Source organism: Mesocricetus auratus, unplaced genomic scaffold (genome assembly GCF_017639785.1).
Source record: "Mesocricetus auratus isolate SY011 unplaced genomic scaffold, BCM_Maur_2.0 Super-Scaffold_100676, whole genome shotgun sequence".
NCBI lineage: Eukaryota > Metazoa > Chordata > Mammalia > Rodentia > Cricetidae > Mesocricetus > Mesocricetus auratus.
The window spans coordinates 77,138,769-77,155,962 of NW_024429266.1; the positions used below are offsets into that span (position 1 = coordinate 77,138,769).

The 17,194-nt window shown below is 38.5% G+C and overlaps 1 protein-coding gene across 2 annotated transcripts in view; it reads right to left on the reverse strand.

The window, feature by feature from the left end:
• Positions 1–612: 612 nt before the first annotated feature.
• The window catches only part of Pign (phosphatidylinositol glycan anchor biosynthesis class N), a 123,749-nt gene continuing 107,167 nt past the window's right edge, over positions 613–17,194 (reverse strand). Inside the window, exon 30 of one of the 2 annotated variants that reach the window (XM_040738107.1) lies at positions 613–4,145. In XM_040738107.1, the coding sequence (XP_040594041.1) occupies positions 4,022–4,145 (124 nt within the window). In that variant the 3' untranslated portion in view covers positions 613–4,021. Of the gene's footprint in view, positions 4,146–14,764; positions 16,678–17,194 lie in introns of those variants that run through there. The other variant, XM_040738106.1, reaches the window with a different exon arrangement.

The following is a 17,194-nucleotide window of genomic DNA, read 5'->3' on the forward strand; positions in this document are numbered from 1 at the left end:
TCTTCATGAGCTCCTTTTTAAAAAATACATCCACTAGTGGTACCTGTATGTCCATGGGTGTAGGACCATTTACAGGAACATAAGCAGACTGCCCCCCTCTGTGCAGCCATATTTTGTCAAAAGGGCCTTAGAAAGGGGTGGAACTGCATGATCCCCTCTGCCACCCATGCTGGGACCTGGGCTGCCTTGATCTTGTTCTCACAGTTTTTGACCAAAGTAATGCTTTCGAAAGTGTTGGATCACAAGAAAACAAGCTGAGAGTTGTGACTATGTTTTTCAGTTGAGGATGCAAAAGGGACAGACAGTGATATGTAGGAAAAATCCCCAGGATGTTCTGAAGCTTTCCCAGTTTAACAATTATAATAAATATACTTTGCCAGTTGCAAGGGAAAAAATTCAATTAAATGTACAACACCCTTTTGTGAAAATTGTGTGGAAAACTACATGAAGATATTTGTACAATATGATTACCCATGGGGGGGGTCTGCAGCAAGCATGTGGCAGTTGTGGGCATGGGCATTCTACAGGAATGAACTTCATTGACTACCAGAATAAATGCACTTTTAAACCTTTCTAAACTAGATGTTTCCCAAACACTTCATCAGGGAACCCTTTTATGATCATGTATTTATTCACCAACAACTGATGCTTTGAAATTATCTTCAATATGCTGTTTGTACACATAAATACTATGATTCTAAAGGTAAGTCCACCAATAACCTAATCCATTTTAATAAACTTGAGAAAATTTTGTTTCTTTATAGAATTACATTCAGAAATCCATTTTTATAAACTACACCAGTGCAGAAATAGGAAATGCTACGAAGAAATTACCAGAGTACTGAGAGCATGTAGTATAATGAGCATGAACACTCTGAAACATTTAGATGTGATGAGGGCACTGCTGACATAAAGAACTATTGAGGAAAGGAGAGATGTCAGCCAGGCTGCCTCTGGCCTCTTAAAGGGCCTGAGCATTAATCAGATGGGGGTCCTCTCCATTACTGACTTGGTTTATTCTCTCCAGACTCCTAATGTGAGCTCCATCTAAGGATATATGGAGCTCACATGGCTTCCACCTGGAGAGGGGACACAGCTGCTGCCTGTCTCTAGAGGCAGGACTATGCAACCCTTCACTACCCACTGAACTAGTAGCATCAAAAAGTAGTTTCAAAAGGAGGAACAAAGAAACCCTTTACTGCTGACAGTATGTAGCAGGAGGAGGGCTGCTGTGAGTAGCCTGAAATCTGGAATGAGGTTTTCATGAGAAGCTGCACTGTAACTGATGAGCCACTTTCCAGTTCAGTTCTGTCACTGACTAGAGGGTTACATCATCCTTCGCATACAGTCATTTATAGTACAACAGTCCCCCCACCACCACTTCATTGTTTCCTAACACAGGGTCTCACATAATGTATGCTGCCCTGGACTTGCTATGCGACCTACGCTGACCTTGAACATGTGATCCTCAGCCTCAGCTTCCACAACACTGTGATTATACAGAGGCCTGTGCCACCACACCGTTTGTAATATAATTTTTCTAAAATGCAAGAAAGAATTTTGCATTCTAAGACTTTATACACTAAATAGTAAAATACAACAAATTTGTTAAATTAGTATCCAAGATTTAGTCATGATTCATGTAACATAGTATCTTTTTTCTCTGTCATTCAATATTCTAATTTTTTTTCAATTTGAGATGCTAACTTTAATTCTTTTCAACACAGGGTTTTACAGACTAGGCTGGTGTCTAATTTTCTATGTCCTTGAACTTATGATCTCCTTCCTATACCTCCCTAATGCTGGGATTACAAATATCTGCCACCATGCCCCGTTTATTCCCACTTTCTAAAAGCTTTTCCTAATTTAATCAATGCAGCAGGGAAAGCTAGAGCCAACCCAGAGGTAAGTACATAATGAAAAAGAGACATAAGACAGGAAGCACCTTTTACAGTGCTTTACAAAAATATTAACTCTGGAGTTAAGAGAGATGTCGGGAGATGGAGTGGCTTGGGGGTTGGGAGGAATGGGAGGGCTGGGGGAGGAGGGATGGGAAAGGGACTGAGAGTAATATGTGTAAAAAGTTAAATAAGATAAAAATATTAAAAAATAAAAAACAAAAAACAAACAAACAAAAAACCCTATTCCTGCAAAGGACCTGACTTTGGTTCCCAGCACCCATATCAGGCATCTCACAACCTTCAACTACAGCTTCAGGGATCTAACAACCTGTGCTCACATGTGCATGCATGCATGCACACGCACACACACACTTAAACCTTTAACAATGAATTAATGCCTCTGTAGAGGAGGAATGCAAATCAAATTGCACAAAGGTAAATGGTGTTTACATAGTGGGATGAGAAGCTACCTGAGGGTCTAGGAAGGCAGCGGGGTCCTTGTTCTGCCAATGTTAGCACTGCTGCAGCAGCTCCTTAGCTGCCACCTAGACTGTTACACAGTGGTGCTGAGGCCAGTACAAGGAGCAGCGCTTTTCTCAATACACTATAACGTGTTCACTGCCAAATCAGGAGGCACAATCACAAATAAATTATGACTTTATCATAAGTAGAAATTGAAGTATATTTTGCTCATCTGAGCTTACTCTCCTAGATTATGTTTCCTCACCTGACAATTTAAAAACATTTAGTAATGTGCAAAGAACTTTCTGGTCACTAATACAGACTAGTCATAGTATAACTTGAATAAAAAGCAATTGTTTTGTTTTAAAATGGGATACATACCAGCAAAACATAAGTCAAGTACTAAACATCATTCTATAGGCAACTCTATACTATATATAGTCACTGTATGGAAAACCCAAATTAAAATTACTCTCAAATTATCTCATTCATTGGAATATACAAAAGGAAAGCTAAATCTAGTTTATATGGTTATATGGTTATAGGTCTTTGGTCTAACTAAAATATCAAGACCAAAAGAGTAGCAATTTTAATTTAAGTCTTTATGATATTATTAGGAAACTAAAGCCTTTGATTTGGGGAATGAGGTTGAAACAATAACCAAAAGAGCCAGAGTCCCCAGAAATTCTAAGATGACCAGAAATGGACAGAAGGTAAAGGTGGAAACTTCATCTAGCTGTTTGGCTATGAGAACCCTAGAAGCAGCACAGAGGGGCACAAGCCAGCATACTGTGGACACAGAAATGACAAAGCTTGGCAGACAGCTTCCCAGTGAGGTTCAGAAAGTCCCAGATTGCAGCCCGCCTGTCTTACACATCACAAGCTGGAGCAGTCAGAACTACTACAAAAGCAGCAGTCCCTCCAGAGTGATGACTTTGAGAGTGTCAGTACTGTCCCCCACAGGGGCACGGGCTCCCATGGATGACCATGAAGCTGCATTATGAGGCATAAAGGGTGGCAGGTATTCTCAAACATTACTGTGAAAAATCTGCCAGATAAAATAAAAACGAAGGATGCTTTATTCTGTTCTAAGATATAATCATCATTTCAAGCCTGCAAAACCTAAATAGAAAAGAAGCTTCTTGGAAACGTCATAAAGAAACCTGTTATCCTATGTATTAACTGAAAGGAAAAGGAAGCTCCATTATGTCAGACCACCTATAAATCCAGAATTCCAGATGAAACAGTCTCTAAAGGAGAATATGCATTAACATCCATCTTCTTTTATAGATGGAGATGCAGTGTTACTGTGCGTATGTGTGTGTGTGTTATGCACATGGAGCCCAAAGGACAACTTCTTTTTTTTTTTTTTTTTTTTGGTTTTATGAGACAGGGTTTCTGTTTCGGAAGCTGTCGGTCCAGCCTGGCCCCGAACTCACAGAGATCCGCCTGCCTCTGCCTCCCGAGTGCTGGGATTAAAGGTGCCCAAAGGACAACTTCTGAGAGTTTGTTTTCTCCTTTCACCATGGATTCCAGGGATCGAGCTCAAGTTGTCAGCCTTGTACAACAAGCACTTTTATCCATCTTCTTGGATCCTTGGTGGGATTTTTCTTTAAGGAGAATCAAGATGCAGATGCTGACTGATGGCTTCACCAACATCACAGGAGATGGATTTTGGGTTTGCCACATAGTTGGAGTTTCTTTGTTGTGAGCAGTTGTGCCAGGCCATTAAGAAATACCAGAAAGATGGTCATGGACATGACAATAACATAGTGGCTGATGCTGCAAAAGGAAGAGAACTTATAAGAAAAAGCACAATATCCCTAAAATTTTTAATTTGAGAAATTTTAAAATGGATGTACAAAGAACAGAATCACAAAAAAAAATTGCATAGGATTAAAAAAGGTACTAGTGCTTTAAAAAAACAGACACCAGGAACTAGGGAGGTGGCCAAGTGGATTAAGTGCTTCCCAAGCAAAGATGAGGACCTGAGTGCAGATCCCCAGCACCCGTGTAAAAAGCCAAATGTGGTTGTAATCCCAGTGCTGGGGGTCAAGACTGGAAGATTCCAGGTTCCCAAAGGCTAACCAGTCCAGCTAATAGATAAACCTCAGTGTTAGTTCTCAAACCTGGAATAAATGACTAACATTTATTCAATATATCAGAGAACCCGGCCACCAGATTCTCCCAGCTTCCCTCAGTCCCTACCTATTACAGGGTATGGCTGGCATACCCCATCCTCTACCCTGAACTCTCCAGTCCAGGAGCTGGGCTGCCTTCCCCTAGAGGCTGTTCCCTATACAATCCAGACATGTTGGCTACCTGACCCTTTTGTCTATGCTTTACTCTCCTGATTTTTTGTCTTTCCCCTCTCTCCTCTCCTCACATGTCCTGCTCATGGCCATGTTCACTCTGGACTCTCCCAGATCTCTACCTCTATGCTCTCTTTTATCTACAGTAAACTTCCTATTCCACCATACCTAGAAGCAGTCATGTCCTTCCTTTTTTACCTTTTTTATTTCTTTTTTTAATTCATCTAGTTTCTTTGCCTTAAAGGCTAAAGGGGAGAGCAATAAAGGAAGACACCCCATGTTGACCTCAGTCTTCCACATGGGCATTAATTTACTGCCCCAGCCCACATACAAATCAGCTAATACTATTAAAAACACACACACACACAAGCCGGGCGGTGGTGGCGCACGCCTTTAATCCCAGCACTCAGGAGGCAGAGGCAGGCGGATTTCTGTGAGTTCGAGGTCGGGCTGGACCGACAGCCTCCAAAACAATACAGAGAAACCCTGTCTCGTTAAAAAAAAAAAAAGCACACAAATACTAGATATGTATGAATAATATATGTGCTAAATTGGCAAAAATTTAAAATGCACATTAATTATATATTATTTTAAAATACTAATAATATAATCCTTCTACTGAAATAGTGAAGAATACAATGCTTGGAGGTGCTGGCAAGGATGGGACAGTATAAAGACCATCTGACACACACCATTATTGTTCATTCTTTGCCTCTAGATAAACTGATTTCATATGTAAAGGGTTCATCATTATGAGTCTCAGAATCAAAGAGTCCATCTCCCAGACTTTTGGCAAAAGAAAGAAAATTCAACTCAAATTACTCAATCCCCATGTGTTAGCAGTAGCAAATACTCAATTCTGCCCCATTTTGGTGTGTATATATATATGCATGCAGTGGCCAGAAGCCCGTTTCAATATTGTTCCACACAAATCATTCACCTTTTTGTTGTTGTTTTGGCACTTTTTCTCTCAGGACTAGGACTCCCAAGGCTGATCAGCAAGCCCCACAGTTTTTCCTATTTCCACTTACTTAGTTCTGGAATTACAGTATGCATGCAACCATGCCTGGGCTTTTTTTTTTAAGGTGGGTATTACGGATCAGACTGCAAGTAACTCACCAAGTGATGCAAATTTTCCTTTTTAAGCACAAAAATTGTAGTTCATATAGAACATGGTCTGATGACCAAAATCAGATGTCTGGAAAGAAACCCTTAAGAGTAAAGTAGAGGCTTCACACAATGACGGTTAGCTCAGTTGATATAACATGAGACTCTTAATGTCAGGGTCATGGATTTGAGCCCCATGTTGGCCGATGGCTTAGGCTTCTTACTGGCTAGCACTCTCTTAATTGTTAACCCACAACTATTTATCTATGTATTTCTACACTATCTTATCTTATCAGAGAATGCCCAGACCTATTACTCCTTCAGTTGCTACATGGTGTCTCGCTAGAGGCTCCTCTCTGCCTTTCTTTTCCCAGCATTCTCTCTGTGTGGTAGCCCCACCTATACATACTGCCTGGCTTTTGGTCAATCAGTGTTTTATTCGTCAACCAAAAAAGGAAACATATATTAACAGCATACAGAAGGACCTCCCCATCAAATGACTCTAATATATCACTGCCCAAGTTAATCTGTGAATACCAGTAATTGACCTGTTTTTAATAGCTAATAGTTACATGTAACTATTTAACTTTAACAATAGACCTGCATGTTTTACATTCTTCATTAGAGGGAAAAAACATTGTCATATATAACACCAGGCTATAGTATGGGAAAGAGAGGCCATTATTTTCTCTAAATAGACAGGAAAGGCCTGCTGATCGTGACCTGAAAGTTGCCCATAGGTGGAGGTCAGCAGTAAACCTTAGTATGAGAGAGAAGGTAGCTGATAGGTGAGGGATAAACAGGCCACTCATGCAGTGTGAGAGCCCAAGTTACATTTTAAGTCTAAATTACTGTGCCTTGAAGATCTGTGAAACAAAAATACCTCTGATCTGCAAACCCCTTGTCCAAGGACAGACAGTTCCTGAAATGCTAGAGGCTATTGTTTATGGAAGATAACAAGCCACATGTTTTCACTCCTCTATACAAACTTGACCCATCTGCACAGGATGTGCTAGATCACATGTGGGCAGGAAGTACACAGGCAGAAAATATGTCAGCATATATGCATGTCCTGACTGGACCTGATGGAAAAGGCAATGAAATAATGGGTTTTCCTTCTTAAGCCCTTGCCATATTTGATTCTGGGCCATTTCCCGGGAACCTGAGTGTGGAGCTGGTCAGAGCCCATCTACCTAGACAGTATTTAATTAAAGCTAGCTTCAAAGTTGGCTTTAAACTGTGGTAGTGGTCTTATCTCAATTGGTAGGATTAACAGTAGGAGTAAAAGACAAAGGGAAGTAGATATGACACCTGGAAGATCTCCTTCCCACTCTCCCAATAACTCCAGCTCACTGATAAGCAGGTCTCCAGACCATAAGCTTTAATTTGTCTTTACTTTAGCTTCAGCCTGTTGTAAGGCAAGGTCCCTCAAGCCAGGAAGGAAGAGCCTTCTACTCTGTGCAGACTTTCTCTTTTGGAGTATTCCACAGTCTGTGAAGGTTTGCTCTAGAAAACTAGGTTGGCCTTATTGTAAAGGTTATTTAAGAGAGAAAACAAAGAATTGGCTAATAAAATAACAAGGAATACAGCCTTAGAAATAAAGCCTACTTTAGGGTAGACTCCCGACCAAAGAAAACAAAATCAGATCCTTAACTGATGACAGTATCTAATCTACAGTAAGACTTTTAAAATACACACTATTTTCATTATAAAAATAAGATAACAGGATACTATGCTGGAAATTTTACCTACTAAAACTTTGCTGACTGTGTATTTTAATTTGATCTGAAATAAATATAGACCTTACCTACAATTGGTGAAATCATTAACAATTATAGTTACTTTAAAATTAAAATAATTCTAAGACTATTATTATCATTAGGATGCACTGGGAATAAAACTTTGATATCCATTTTAATGTAATGCTTTTGAAAAACTCATGCCAAAATACAAGCTCTTTTTACTATACTTGAATAAAATTAAGTGAATCATGTTAAAGTTTTGTTGCATGGCATCTAGTGACTGGTTGACTGATCTTACTTTAAAGTTTTCTAAAACAAGGTAACTGAAGTTTATCATGGCAGAGATACTGGGAAAATCAGAAAGATTAAAAAAGGAAAAAAAATCAAACCAAAACCCAGCAAACCCTTCCAAGAGATGGAGCTGATGTACTTTCCTGTCGACTAAAAACTCTGGACATAATACATAAGTGAGCACAAGCTGACTTTTCAGTGTCAGGAAAAGGGCAGCAGAATGGCTCAGGGTTTTGGGAGTCACTGAATACTACAGCTGAGTTTCTAGATTTCCTGTTGTCTCAAACACACAAAACCTAATTTGTAAGAAAGGAGCAGGTGGCAGAGATGCAACAGGCACAGGCAAAATTCCCCTAGATAAGAAATATCAGCTATTCAAAACCTCTCTCTAGTCAAGGTGCACATAAGGAAAGAAGCAGCTCAGGAAGACAGACATGTTTATATACTAACCATGCTGTTTTATCAGACTCTCCGCGAAAACTGGCAGCCATTCCCCTATCAGTTCTGGCAGAGGGCAAGCTGGGTGCCTAGACTTCTAGCCTCACCAGTTTGCAATGGGCACTCAATGCCATCCATCCTCCTTGTGCCTCCCACTTCATGGTGTCAGAGTAGGCAGAAAGGGGAAGGTGGGGCAGCTCAGAGGGTTCTAGGAAGGGCCAGGAATGTGATATTCCCAGTAAGAAATGAAGTCATAAAGAACTGATTGAAATTTTAGACCCAAAAGGTAAAATAACCAACATAGAAATTCAACAGATGGGCTTAATAGTGGAACTGAGGGGAAAGTAAAACAAAACAAAAACAAACAAAAAACTGCAAACATAAGGATAAAAGATATATAAAGTATAAACTCACCCCCTCCCCAACAAACACACAACAAAGTGCATTCTCCAAAAACCTGGGGACTACGATACAAGATCTAACATTTATGTCTTTGGAGTTGCAGAAGGAAAAAGAAGAGTGAAACAAAATATTCATAGGAAAAGTAGCTGAGAAGTTCTGTTGCTTACCAAAGACATTTATCTAACAGACTGCAGAAGTGAGCCAACTTGATGCAGTAGAAACTCAAAGCAATTTACACAGACTCACATTAAATGTTTGAAAACAACTAGAATTTGAAAGCAGCTGAGAGAAATTACACCTTGTCTGTATAGAAAAAAACTATCTGAATAAAAGCACACCTCACCAGAAAACTTGAAACTAGAAAGGCACACCCTTATCAAATGCTGTTGGGAGAAAAGAAAACACACCCCAAATTCAAGGCAAATATCACTTTTCCATATCTCTTTTCCTTGATTGGGGAAAAGGAAACAACAACAAAAAAAACCAAACAAACAGATATCCTCAGGTGACAAACAAAACCCCAAAGAATTTAACATCTCAGAATATCTGAAGAAGGTCCTCCAGATATAATGAAAATTAAATACAAAGCAATGAGCTGAAATAATGAAGGATGAACTTTGTAGACAAAAGTATGGGTAAATGCATTAGGCTTGCTGTCCTAGTTCACTTCTCCATTACTCCGACCATTACAGTTGATTTTAATGTCAACTGGCCACAGATCAGTCAGCCAAGTAAGGAGCCTTGTTGAAGAACTGTCTTGACTGCCTTAACTAATGGACATATGTATTCACCCTACTGGCACTATTCTTCTAGAGAACCCTGACTAGCAACTGACCAAAACCAACTAGGGAGGGAAGGGTTTATTTTAGCTTAAAGGTTACAGAATTATCAAGGGGATATAATAGATCAGAGACCATGAAGGAAATGCTGTTTTCTGGCTTGCTCAGCTACCTTTCTTACCCAGGCCTACCTACCTAGGAATGGCAGCACCCTCTATTAGCTGTCCTCCCTATGCAAACTAGCAATTAAACTGCCCCAATAACATGCCCTTGGGCCAATTCAACTGACACAATTTCTCAATTAAGGATCTTTCTTCCCAGCTGTGTTGAGTTGATGGCAAAAGCTAAATATGTGCCTTTCCTTCTTAAGTTTTCTGTTATATCTGACAGTTGAAACAAAAGGATAGCTCTGGTGTGGCCTCAAACACAAGTAGAAGAGATTAAATTTAAGATGGTTACATTACAAATCAGGAGGGGTAGCAAGATGTAGAAGGATGTAAAGTGACAAAATGGCACTGCCAGACTGCGAGTAGCTGTGCATATATAGACACCTCGAGCAACCAACTACTTAAAAAGCCAGACAAAGAGACACAGTAAAAAAACACTGCAGACAAGTGAAAATGGAATGGTAAAAAATGTTCAAACAAAACACAGGAGACATAGGACAGAACAACAGCAAAAAATAGCACAGCAAACTAAACCCATAGCTGTTGTTAATCACATTAAAGATAACCTAAATAAGTGGTTGAGAGAGGCAATAAAAACATTTCTAAAACACATGCTGTTCATGAGACTGCAATTACAATGATAAAGACAGGGGAAAAGGAGCAGGAATGAGAAGATGCAGGCCATGTCCCTTGTACAGATATAACATGCTATCTTAAGGGTGGGATCTAATCCTAACCACAGGATTCATCTGCTGAATATGAACACAGCCTGGAGATGACTTTTACACAGTATTTTCAGTGTGTCTGTTTTGAATGCAACCTGTCCCTTGATGCCAAAGATGTAATTTTCCATGATGCTAGCGCTCAAAAAGTTCAGATTTTAGAATGCTCTGGATCTGGGAATTAGGAGTTCTCAAGCTATATATCATGTAAACATTAACAAAAGAAAAAATAGCTATATTAATACCAGGGAACAAAGACACCACTTTCTAAATATTTGCTGGGAGAACACAAAGTAGTCAACAAGGTCACATAAGTTAGCAACACCATCAACCAACAACATCTTACAGCTAGCTATAGAACTCTAGCCTCAAGAACAGCAAAATGTGGTTATTTTTAATGCTCATACTTGCTAGATACACCCTGTCACAACATCAACCTTAAAAAGTTTGTAAGAACAGAAATCATACAGATCATTTCTCTGACCATAATACTGTAGTGGAAAAATTAGAATCACTTTACCTAGGATAAACTTCAGGATGAATAGTTCTTTGACTGTGAAGAATCACTGTAGAAAGCAATGATTGTTTTCTACTATCTAAAGAGTTGTTCTTCTGGTGGAGCTTTACAGTATTTGTATGATTTTGTCACAAAAGGACCCTGGAACATCTGGAGTGTCTTGCATTATGGGTACTGCAAGCAGTACACAATACGAACTAAGGTTAAGGGGTGTGATGTTTTCCTTTGGGAAACAGACTAGATCAAGGGCTTTGGTATGAGGAACTTGTTTTAAACACCCCCCCCCCAAAACAACTTTTGTGTAACAATCAATAACCTTGTGTAACCTTTGCACGGCTGTTTGAGGTTCAGTTCATAAAGGGTGTTCTTCTCTGCTGTCACAGAAGCTGAATTACATCTGGAGTGACCTTTTCTCATCATCCTACATAACATGGACCACCAACAGAACACAATCAAACTAAGTATTAGTAACAGCAGGAAAATCTATTAACATTTGGAAATAACATACTTACATATAATCCATGGGCTAAAGATGTACTTTCCCCCCTTCTGATCTCCTAAAAGAGGATCTCATTATGTAGCCCAAGTTGCCTAGAGCTCTCTGTTCAGCACAGGCTGACATCATTATTTTCCTACTTGTCTATCTCAAGTGTTGTGATTTTAGAGATATGCCACCAAGTCCAGCACAAAGACTCAGTTTCAAAAGAAAATTTAGATATATATTTGAATTGGGGGGTGGGGAAATGGCTCAGCAGATAAAGGCACTTGCCACTGAGCCTGACAACTGGAGTTCCAGTATTGGCATCCACATGATAGAAGAAGAGAACTGACTCCTACAAGTTGTCCTCTGACCACTACATCTGTGATGTGCCATGACTGCCCACATATAGATGCATACACGTACACTTGCACACATACAAGTTAATAGAAGGTAATAAAAATTAAAAATATTTGAAGAGAATAAAAATGAAAATCAAAGTATATGGAACACTGAAAAGCTATGATGGAAATATGCACTTCCCCTATCCTGCCTGAAAGTGCAAACCACACATCTGACACAGCTACTCAGTTATCGGTGATTCACATACTTGACACATAATTTAACTCAAGTGGTCCATGAATTTGGATACAAAACTATAACAATTTTAGAAAACAAACTAGGACCTGGAGCTAAACAAAGAGTTCTTAATCTTGATACAAAAACAGTCTAAAAAACCTAACGACTTCATCAAAATAAGGTACTTTTATACTATTAGAGACCCCCGCTAAAAGGATAAGACATTGATTAAAAGAAATATTAGCAAACCACACATCTTAAAAAAGAATTTTCATATACCAGAATTACAGAACATATAATAAATCCCCTAGGCTCAACAGTAAAAACACCAAACAATTCAATGTAAAAACATAAGCTAGTAGGACAAGCATAAGCTAAGTCCAAGCATTCATAATTAATAATAAGTCTCTGTGTCATAATTTGGGAGCTGGTTGATAGTCCAAAGAAAGTCTGCTATATTTGTCATTCCAATGTGGGGCCAGTATTCCCACACAGGGCCTGAAAAAGCTGAAAACAAACAAACAAACAAAAGAGGATACAGCTCCACTAAGTTCTGCTATACAGCGGAGCACTTAACAGTGGGCAGGCTAAGTAAAAAAGGGCAAGATAAGTAACAGCCCCTGCCACAGTACCAGAACCAGTTTGCTAGGGCTGGGGCAGTTGAATGAAACTCCTGGTTAGATGCAGCTCTCAATTGAATGAAGCTCTCTGCCAGACTCCAGGGAGACCCAAGCAGGGCAGGGTCAGGGCAAAGCTTCTTTGCAGTTTAAGGTTTGGTGCAAAAGGTCAGAAAAGGCTGGAGATATATAGTAAGGACAGATCCAAATTGGAAAAACAACAGCAACAACAACAAAACCCTTAACAGGTTACAGTGTGTGAAAATTATGCCTATGCTTAAGAAAGAAAAAATAGGTATAGTCATAGGAAAAAATAAATAGTTTAAAAATAATAAAGTCTTTAAAGAAAGAGTAAAGTAATATAAAGGAAAGCCACACAGAGATGAGAAATCTACAGGAGTCTGGATCCTGGATGATGTTATGTTGACTTTGAATATTCTGAATGCTAATGAGTGAATGACAACTACTGAGAGACACTGAATTGAAAAGGGACTGCTAAGTTAAAATAGTCTAGATACTTTAGGAATATCTTAACTTTAAAAATGGAATTCAGAAAATGTATTGCGTTGGGGAAGAGGTTATGCTTTTGTTTCCATGGAAAACCAAAGGCTGTGGATTTCTTCAAGGTTAAAGCGATCAGATTTGATCGGGGAAGACTTCCTGAAAATCTTGGCTATAGGTAGAAATAAACCAAGAACAAACAAGACAAATTATGTATTTACTGATGCCTCTGCATGGGAACAGTTCTGAGACTGGACAACAAATGTTACAACTAGTTTTCCTGGGACTTGACCATTATCTCAATTTTCTCAGGGTTCCTTGGACTTAAGTTCTATGCATGGCGACAGACAAGGATGTATCTGCAGTCTTTTACATGTCCGCATCCAGTTGTACCAGGACCTTTCATTGAAGATGCTTTCGTTTTTCCATTGTATAATTTTAGCTTCCTTGTCAAAAATCAGGTGTTCATAGGTGTGTGGGTTAATATCAGGGTGTTCAATTCCATCACATTGGTCTACCTGTCTACTTTTGTGCCAATACCAAGCTGTTTTCAGGACTATAGCTCTATAATAGAGCTTGAAGTCAGGGATGGTGATGCTTCCAGACATTGCTTTGTTGAGCAGGGTTGTTTTGGCTATCCTTGGTTGTTTTTCCATATAAAGTTGAGTATTATTCTTTCAAGGTCTGTGAAGAATTGTGTTGGAATTTTGATTGGGATTGCATTGAATCTGTAGATTGCTTTTGGCAAGATTGCCATTTTTACTATGTTGATCCTACCTATCTAAGAGCATGGGAGATCTTTCCATTTTCTGGTGTCTTCTTTAATTTCTTTCTTTAAAGACTCAAAGTTCTTGTTATACAGGTATTTCACTTGCTTGTTTAGAGTTACCCCAAGATATTCTACATTATTTGTGGCTATTATGAAGGGTGTTGTTTCCCTGACTTCTTTCTCAGTCACTTTGTCATTTGTATATGGGAGGGCTACTGATTTTTTTTTAGTTACTCTTATCTCTAGCCACTTTACTACCATGTTCATTAATGGTAGGAATTCCCTGGTAAGTTTTGGAATTGCTTATATATACTGTCATATCATCTGCAAATAGTGATACTTTAGCTTCTCCCTTTCCAATTTGTATCTTCTTGATCTCCTCTTGTTGTCTTATTGCTCTTGGTAGATCTTGAAGTACTCTATATTTAATAGATATGGAAACAGTGGACAGTCTTGTTCCTGATTTTAATGGAATTGCTTTGAGTTTCTCTCCATTTAATTTGATCTCGGCTATTAGCTTGCTGTAAATTGTCTTTATTAAGTTTAGGTATGTTTCTTTTAGCCCTGATTTCTCCAAGACCATTATCATGAAGGGGTGATGGATTTTGTGAAAGGTTTTTTTCAGCATCTAATGGAATTCATGTTTTTATTCAGTTTATGTGATGGATTACATTGACAGATTTTCACATGTTGAACCATGTCTGCATCTCTAGGATGAACCCTACCTGATCATGGTGCATGATCTTGTTGATGTCTTCTTGGATCAGTTTGCCAGTATTTTATTGAGTATTTTTGCATCAATGTTCATGAGGGAAACTGATCTATAATTTTCTTTGCTGAATCTTTGTGTGGTTTAGCTATCAGGATAACTGTAGCCCCACAAAATGAATTTGGAAATGTTTCTTATATTTTCATTTTTTGGAATATTTCGAGATGTATTGACATTAGCTATTCATTGAAAGACTGGTAGAATTCTGTGCAGAAACCATCTGGGCCCTGAGGGTTTTTTTTTTTTTTTTGGTTGAGACACTTTAGTCTGTTTAAATTATCTGGTCTTGAGTTAACTTTGGTAAGTGGTGCTTATTGAAAAAATTATCCATTTCTTTTACATTTTCCAATTTTGTGGAATACAGGTTCTTATAGTATGAACTAATTACCCTGTGGGTTTCCTTTGCATCTGTTTTGTCCCCATTTTTGTTTCAGATTGTTAAGTTGGATATTTTCTCTGTCTTCTAGTTAGTTTGAATAAGAGTTTTTCTATCTTGCTATTTTTTCAAAGAACCAATTCTTTGCTTCATTGATTCTTCGTAGTTCAGTTTGTTTCTACTTTATTGATTTCAGCCCTGAATTTGATGTCCTCTCATCTACTTTTCTTTGGTATGTTTGTTTCTTTTTGTTCCAGAGCTCTCAGATGTGCTCTTAAGTTGCTAACATGAAATTTCTCCTATTTCTTTATATACGCACTTAGTGCTATGAACTTTCCTCTTAACACTGCTTTTGTTTTGTCCCATAAATTTGGGTATGTTGTGCATTTATTTTTGTTGAAATATAGGAAGTCTTTAATTTCTTTATTTCTGCCTTGATCCAATAATCATTCAATAGAGTTTGTACACTTGATGCTATTGTTGAAATCCAGCTAAAATCCATGGGGTTATTTCACTTTCCTTGTATCTATTAAGACTTGCTTTGTGTCCAAGTATGTAATCAATTTTGAAGAAAGTTCCATGAGATGCTGAAAAGGTATATTCTTTGTGTTTGGGTGAAATGTTTTATAGATGTTAGGTTCACTTGGTTCATAACATGTTAATTCCATTATTGCTCCATTTAGTTTTTGTCTGGATGAGCTATCTATTGATGAGAGTGGGGATTGAAGTCTCCCACTATTAATGTGTGAGGTTCGATGTGTGATATAGGCTATAGTAATGCTTCTTTTACAAATATGGGTGCCCTTGTGTTTGGAGCAAAGATGTTAAGAATTAAAAAGTCATCTTGGTAGATTTTTTTCCCCAATGAGTATGAAGTATCCTTCCTCATCACTTTTGATTAATTTTCATTTGAAGTGTATTTTGTTAGATATTAGAATAGCTATCTGAGCTTGCTTCTTGGGAGCATTTTATTGGAAAATCTTTTTTCCAACCCTTTATTTACTCTGAGGTAATGTCTATCTTTGATGCTAGGATGTGTTTCTTGCTTGCAACAGAAGAATGGGTCCTGTTTTTGCATCATTCTGTTAGCTTGTGTCTTTTTTATTGGGAAATTGAGTCCATTGACACTGAGAGATGTTAATAACCAATGATTGCTAAAATTTTGTTGTTGTTGTTGTTGTTGGTAATGGCAGGGTGTGTATGTGTGTTTCCCTTCTTTGGTTTTGCAGGTATGAAATTATTTCTTGTTTTCATGGGGGTAGTTTATGTCCTTGGTTTGGCATTTTCCTTATAGTACCTTCTGTACGGATAGACTTGTCCTTTGAGTTAGGTATTTCCTTACTTAATTTAGGAAATTTTTCTTGTGTGACTTTGTTAAAAATATTTTCTGTGCTTTGAGCTGGGATTCTTCTTCTATTTCTATCATTTGCAGGTTTGGTTTTTTCATAGTGTCCCAGATTTCATGTATGTTCTGTGTCAGGAAATTTTTAGATTTAATATTTTCTTTGACCGATGCTATAGATTTCTTCTATTGTATCTTCAATCCCTGAGATTCTGTCTTCCATCTCTCCTACTCTGTTGTTGATGCTTTGCTTTGTATTTCCTGTGTTGCCTATCTTGGAGTTCTGGAGGTTAGTGTGGTCTTTGGTCTGAGTCCTCCTCTCTGTTCTGGCTGGTGGGGTCTTTCTGGCTGGCAGAGCCTGCACCTTTGCTTCTGACCGGCATGGCCTCTAGTAGAGCAGCAATATCTGCCCAACATAAGAGTGGGGGCATGGCAGTGAGGTCACCTTCCTTTCAAAAAGAAAAGGTTAATAATAACAATCACAGGAAAATAGAACAGGAAGATATTTCAGCAGCAGAGTCCTGCTGAACAGGTGGAAAACTTCTGTATATTAGCCCAGTGTTCCAGTTTGGATCAACAAAACTGTGTTCTATGGTATCTGATTAGAGAAAGCTCCTCACTTGGCCCATTAGATGGTGAGGTATGACCATATTTGGAGTCATCTACTTTGGATTGTTCAATGTGTAGCCAGAGGTGTAATGATGATCAAGGACAAAAAGCATTATCAAGCTTGTCCCAAGCAGGCCTGAACATACATCACCATGAGTGCAGTATTGCTACCACTTTAAAAGGAACCACCAAAAGCTACTTAGCCATGCTACTAATTATGTAATATTTTAATGTGAATTTAACCCACTTAAGAGTGCTATAACAAGGAGGACCCACAAGAATTCCCAGCCATGTGTGCCAGGCACTGTTCTGCT